Consider the following 6,000-nt stretch of genomic DNA (forward strand, 5'->3'; position numbering starts at 1 on the left):
CAAAGCGCATGCGTGCTCCTCCTGCTATACTGCGTTGGGCTTGTTGAAAGATAAAACGCACAGACCTATGCACATAAATTGTCACATAACCAAAGAAGGCAAACTCAGATTCTTGTTAAAAGTAAAGAGAGCCATAAGCAGTAAAAGAAAGGAAAAATTGCTGAGATGGTTAGAAGAGCATTTACACAGGAGGTGGGACTGAGCTGGGCTTCGAAGGGTAGTTAGCAAGGCCGAGTGGAGGAGAGGGTGTGGTTGTTGGAGGTTGGCCTCGGGAGTTGAGGGGATCGGCGGTGGGAGGGCGCAGAGACAGGGGAACAGTGATGTCTTAGCGCAGCTCTGGGAAGCCAGGTTCCCTGAGAGTAGCGGGTTTGTCATAGGGATCACAATTGGCGAAGTAGGTTGGGGCAAACTTCCCGGGGCCTTCAATGCTAAGCCAAGTGATTTGGATTCGGCTGCAGGTGAAGCATCGTCCTGAAGGGGCACAGTGATCAAAGTGCCAGCTTAGGCTACATCTTGAAGGGAGAGAGGAGAAAGGAGCCCTGGGCAGTAGGCTCAGGGGAGAAAGACCAGTTGGGAGGCTGTGTCCACAGTCTGAGCATTAGGAAATAGGATCTGGGTCCTGTGGGGCTAAAGTGAGGAGATTTTGTAATAGGGAAAATGAAGTCTTCATTCACTGGAAGTTTTTGGAAATCTCACACCTACTAGAACATATACTAGGCAGCTCCACAAATTTGTTGAAACAAAACAGCCAGGTTTTCAAGTTCCTGAGCCCTGGGCCACTATTTGACTTGAAGTAAAAGCTGTGCTGGAAAGTCTTAAGAGGTTAGGACTCTGCTCTCACACCAGTCTTCTCACCTGGCAAATCCGAAGCTTCATTTGCCTCTTGCTTTGCCTGTGTGTGACGGTGTGGCAATATCAGAAGTCCTTTGAGGTCTGGTCTAAGGCACCTCGTTTTTCAAGTTCAGAGTGGCTGAAATGTCTGCGTTTTAGAGTTTGGCTTAATCCTTTCATTTAAAAAAAAAAATTCAGTAAAGACTGTCTTTAAGAAAAGCTTTTTTTTTTTTTTTAAAGAAGCAGATTTTCTCCTTTTTTTTTCATGCCTTTATCAATAATGTTTTTAAGTGTTTGGAGGCAGAGACATCTTATGCTCTGTCCCAATATTTCATATGTGAAACATAAACAGGAAGTTTTATGTTAATTTAAAAAATCAATCATGCCTAAAAGCACTATAGTTTGTGCCTCATTTTTAAGTTTCAGTGGCAGAATCTTCCTTCTGTTGTAGCCCATCCTGAAATCTGTATTTGCTCCATTGTTTTAGTTTTTGCATTGCCAAGCAGAAACTGAGGAATGAGTGAGATAGAAACACAGAGGCAGATGTACAGAAAAGAAGGAAAAGAACAAGGAGAGGAGGACTAGGGGAGGATTGGGGGCTAGCTCTGTTTGGAGAGCTAGGATGGGGAGGAGGAGGCAAGACAGAGGAAAGAACAGGAAAAGAACACAGAATAGAGAAGCAGGAAGAGGGCTAGTAAGGAGATCGCTGACGTGGGGAGAGAGAAAAACCAGGGTTTAGCGATGGGGCGGGGGGAGCTCTAGAAGGAAATGTAGGCATGAGGAGTTATAGAGAATGAAGGTGGGGGGTGGCCAGAGAGGCAGCTAGAGAATAAACTCAGAGAGGTGGCGTATTTTAGGTACACAAGAAGGAAGAAAACAAAATGAGAGCATATGAGGCAAGAAGCAAAATTTGGGAAACTGGGGAAAAGAGGAGGATGAGGAGAGGAGCGATGCTAATCCAACTGGAGATTGAATGCATCAGGCACTTAAAAAGCTCAACTCAGGGGATGTTTGCCTGAGCTAAGAGAGAGTGGACTGGAGGTGTAGAGGATCGAGAGGACCCAGGGGCCAGCCTGACATAACAATTGGGTGGTCGGGACATGTGATATTAGGCCAATGAAGGTTGATGGAAACCAACTTTTATTAGGATGGGAAATTTTTCAGAAAAGCTGAGTGTAATTGGCATGAATTAGTGATAAATGGCCCAAATAAAGGCATCACTAATCTAAAATACTTCATAAACCTATTAAACACAAAACACAAGTTTGCCAAAAAACTTGGGACAGTTAGATGCACTTGGATGCCTGAGCAGGCATCTCCATTCTTGGTCTGGAACATTCACAGTGTGATATTGGCCTTCATCAGTTCTACAAATTTTGTTTTAATAAGACCAATTGGCAAAGACTAACTTCCGGTTTTGTTTTCCCAATAGAAAAATGATAGAACACTGCAACTGTAGACATTTTTAAGGAATACTTGTATTATTACTGAGAGATAAAGGGAAAATTCACACTGTTCTCAGCTGGTAGTTTACTATTATTTTCAGCTCTTGTGTTTAAATGGATTGTCTCTCAGGAAAAAGAAGTTAAATAAAATTGTCCTGCTACTATTTTGCTGTAATTTTAAAGGCAACTTGTGAAGAAGCTACGTAGCAGTACGTCTAGATACCGCACTGACTCGGACATTAACTGGTGCCCCGTTGCTGAGTTGTGGTGGTTTTATTTTGCTAATACTGGGATAAAGCCCTTAATTTCCTAACATCATACATTTTTTTTTTATCCTACTAAAGTCATCCCTAGAATACTTTTAAACCAGTTTTCCAAACAACATGTATTTTTTTTAAACCCACCACTGGACACTCAGACTCTGAAATGGGGCTTTTCCCACTCTCGGTGATGTTAGCATCAGTGTTCACTTCCAGTACTGATGGCAACCCTGTAGGAGGCTTGACCATTCCAATTTTTATCTTATTTTTAAAGTGTGAACTTTCCAGAACCCTGAGCAAAATGAGTGCAGCAATTTTCTTTTTGTAGGACAAGAAGACAGAAGAGTTCTTCTCTGTGGTGACTACAGACTAGAGGAATGCTCTAGTGAGTTTCCACTTCCAGTAGTACCCACTCATAAGCCGGGGGGGCAGACCCTTCTGTCTAAACACATCTTTTATTTGTGTTCCAGCAGGTGCAACAGGTTCAGGTGTTTGCTGACGTCCAGTGTACAGTGAATCTGGTAGGCGGGGACCCTTACCTGAACCAGCCCGGTCCACTGGGAACTCAAAAACCCACGGCAGGACCACAGACCCCCCAGGCCCAGCAGAAGAGCCTCCTTCAGCAGCTACTGACTGAATAACCACTTTTAAAGGAATGTGAAATTTAAATATAGACATACAGAGATATACAAATATATTATATATTTTTCTGAGATTTTTGATATCTCAATCTGCAGCCATTCTTCAGGTCGTAGCATTTGGAGCAAAAAAAAAAAAAAAAAAAAGGAGTTCACTTTTGTTGGGAGATTGAGAGATGTTTTTGTTTCTTTCTTCGTAAAGGCCTTGGATATTGAAAAATAACAAGGCAGAACATTTGGACAATCTATTTCTTGAGCCAAATTTAATTATTCTTATTTTTGTAATTAGTCATTGGCTTCTTATCTGGATGAAGGCCTTTGGAGGAGAACCAAAACAGCAAGTTCCAAGGGCAAGATGAAGCTCCACCTCCGCTGGCTCGCTCCTGACCCGCCAGGGAAGACGGGCCAGCGGGCTTCGCCTGTGCCTGTCCACCGCAGGCTGTCACGCGTCTCCGCACCAACAGCCCTTCCCGACCCCAGGCAGCTTGTGTGTACAATCAGCTTCTTCTAGCAACTCTGTTGGCTTCAAGAGAATATTTTGCCTCCACATATGTACCCCTTCTCCTTTTTATAAAGATGGATTTAAACCAAGATGCCTCCAGGAACGAGGATGAAATGAGTGTATTCACAGAGGAATCCAAAAAATACAGTTTGGGGAAAATGCAATAATTTTTGATGAGATGGGTAAAGGACAAGAAGTGAGTTCTGTCAATTATTGTAGATACAATTTTCTGATTAAATCTGGAAAAAAGGCAGCCTGTTCTTTCTGCTTTTATTGTATTAACAGCTGAGGTAGCTAAAGTTATTTAAAATAAAATTAAATTTATGATCCAAGTAGCTTATTTCTCCCTTCAGATCTCACTGTAAATATATTTGATTTCTTGTAGAAATTTATTTCCTTCTGTTTAATTTTATGGCTTTATTATCATACTCTTGATTTTTCTATATTTGTGTGTGAAATATAACAGTGATTGAATTGCAGTTACATTTGGCTAGTAATATTTCATTATTTTGATAACTGTGATGCCATGTATGGATTTACTTTGGGGTTCAAATCAAAATGCCAACTGCCAAAAAGACCTGTTCCAGATGAGCTAGAGCACACTGCCCTAGAGTGCGTGCCCCTGGGACCATCCACCTTGAGCGCAGTGCAAGGAGTTATCAGAAGTGCACAGGCGACTCGTGCAGAGAAAAAGTAGCACTCAAAGGAAGTCTTTTTTTTTTTTTTAGATTGACTTTGGGAATTTGAATTTTCATCAGTGCAAATATAAAGTTCTCTCTCCTGCTTTGGTACCATATTTTCCCTTTGTGTCTTGTCACTCTGCCACATCTTGTCTCATCCTGGCCTCTGAGTCAAGGACCCAGTGAACTGACTTTCTAGTTCTAGAATCCACCGCAAGGCCAGGAAAGCTTGAGAAAGGGGATGTGGAAGAAGCAAAGGTAGACCCCCATCACCCGCCTCTACCTGCACTCCTGGGCCTGTGAATGATGACAACACCTGACATTGTGCACCTGATACCTCTGCTTCCATGGCAGAGAAAAGGCCATAAGAACTAACAGTGGAAGAGGAGCTTGGACTCAGACATCGAGGAAGAAGCCATTTTCCCAGGTCCTCCTTTCTGCATCTCACCACCCCTAGTTACAAATAACTCCATTGAACAGCATCTATTTGGAAGGTATACTGAATCACAAGATGAGTGGAAGGGCTCACATGGGTAGCAACAATGAAAGAGAAATAGGACACTCAGTTACAAACATTCTCTCTCTCAGTTTTTCAGAAAACGCGCCCCTGATTTTGTTCATTCCCAGCTCAAAAGCCCAGCCACGTTACTCTAGTTCCTAGCAGACTGCTCTAGGAGATCGTTTCTGTTCTGTTTGTGATATTTAGATGTGCAGGCTTCAGGAAGTTCACCTTTAACTTCAGCATTCCAGATGAAGTTTTCTGACTCAGTGCTTTTGCATAAGGAACTAGAAAAAAAAAGTTGTAAGGAAAACGGGAGATGCTAACATCTTTCCCCATCCCGGCTGCACCTTAAAGTATGCATGTCACCTTCAAGGTTTTATAATTGCACTGTTTGTTTTATGTATGTACAGATTAAAATTATTGCTACATTTGAGGAAAATAAAATTGCTTGCTTCTATGTAATTCCTGTTATTCTACAGGAAATTCACTTTTCCAGCTACTGAATAGAACTTGTTTAACAACCGCATGGGTCGCCTCTTCATTTACAGGGAAGAAATGAAACCGACATCCTGCAGGAATTGCCAAAGGCCCCGATGACTAATGTGTAATTAAAGGATAATAAAAGAAAGGATCGCTGAAGCCAAAGATCCTCGAAGTCACCCTAATATGAGCCAGCCCCGTCAAAGCGAAGTCAGGATAGTGGGCCTTGAGGAAATTCTGACCTTCACCAGTTGCCTGATGATAAAACACTCTGGCCCTGCTGTCTCTTGACCCAGAAGGTCTGGTCCAAGCAGCACTTCAGAGCCAAGATACCGTCTCTCTCTCAGTGATTGGTTTTTATATACTAATATTTATCATTGTTATATAGGTTATGCAGATGTTGAATCTTGAGGAGGCTCCTTCAATCTGATGATGCATTTTATAAAAATTAGGCTGTTTCTTATTTGTGTGTTTTTAAGGCAGCTTAAATCTACTAACACTCGGTTAAGCAGGGCCAGGGGAAGGAGGGTGAGCAAGTGTGTCACTAGAAGGCAGGGGTGTGTGTGTCTCGCACACGTTCCTACACAGAAATACTCACAGGTTTGGTAGCCATTTTCTCAAAACTGGGATAAGGTGAAAATTGTACTTCTCTTAGACAAGGC

At 42.3% G+C, this 6,000-nt stretch overlaps 1 protein-coding gene across 9 annotated transcripts in view; it reads left to right on the top strand.

Moving 5' to 3' along the window:
* The window catches only part of NCOA1 (nuclear receptor coactivator 1), a 189,106-nt gene extending 183,722 nt beyond the window's left edge, over nt 1–5,384 (top strand). For 2 of the 9 annotated variants that reach the window (XM_016121709.2, XM_016121707.2), the window contains 2 exons: nt 2,865–2,921; nt 3,007–4,003. In XM_016121709.2, the coding sequence (XP_015977195.2) occupies nt 2,865–2,909 (45 nt within the window). In that variant the 3' untranslated portion in view covers nt 2,910–2,921; nt 3,007–4,003. Of the gene's footprint in view, nt 1–2,864; nt 2,922–3,006 lie in introns of all 9 variants that reach the window. The other 7 variants (XM_036223966.1, XM_016121703.2, XM_016121706.2 and 4 more) reach the window with 5 other exon arrangements.
* The last annotated feature ends 616 nt before the right edge of the window (nt 5,385–6,000 follow it).

The sequence above is a fragment of the Rousettus aegyptiacus genome, unplaced genomic scaffold, assembly GCF_014176215.1.
Source record: "Rousettus aegyptiacus isolate mRouAeg1 unplaced genomic scaffold, mRouAeg1.p scaffold_m13_p_7, whole genome shotgun sequence".
Taxonomy (NCBI): Eukaryota; Metazoa; Chordata; class Mammalia; order Chiroptera; family Pteropodidae; genus Rousettus; species Rousettus aegyptiacus.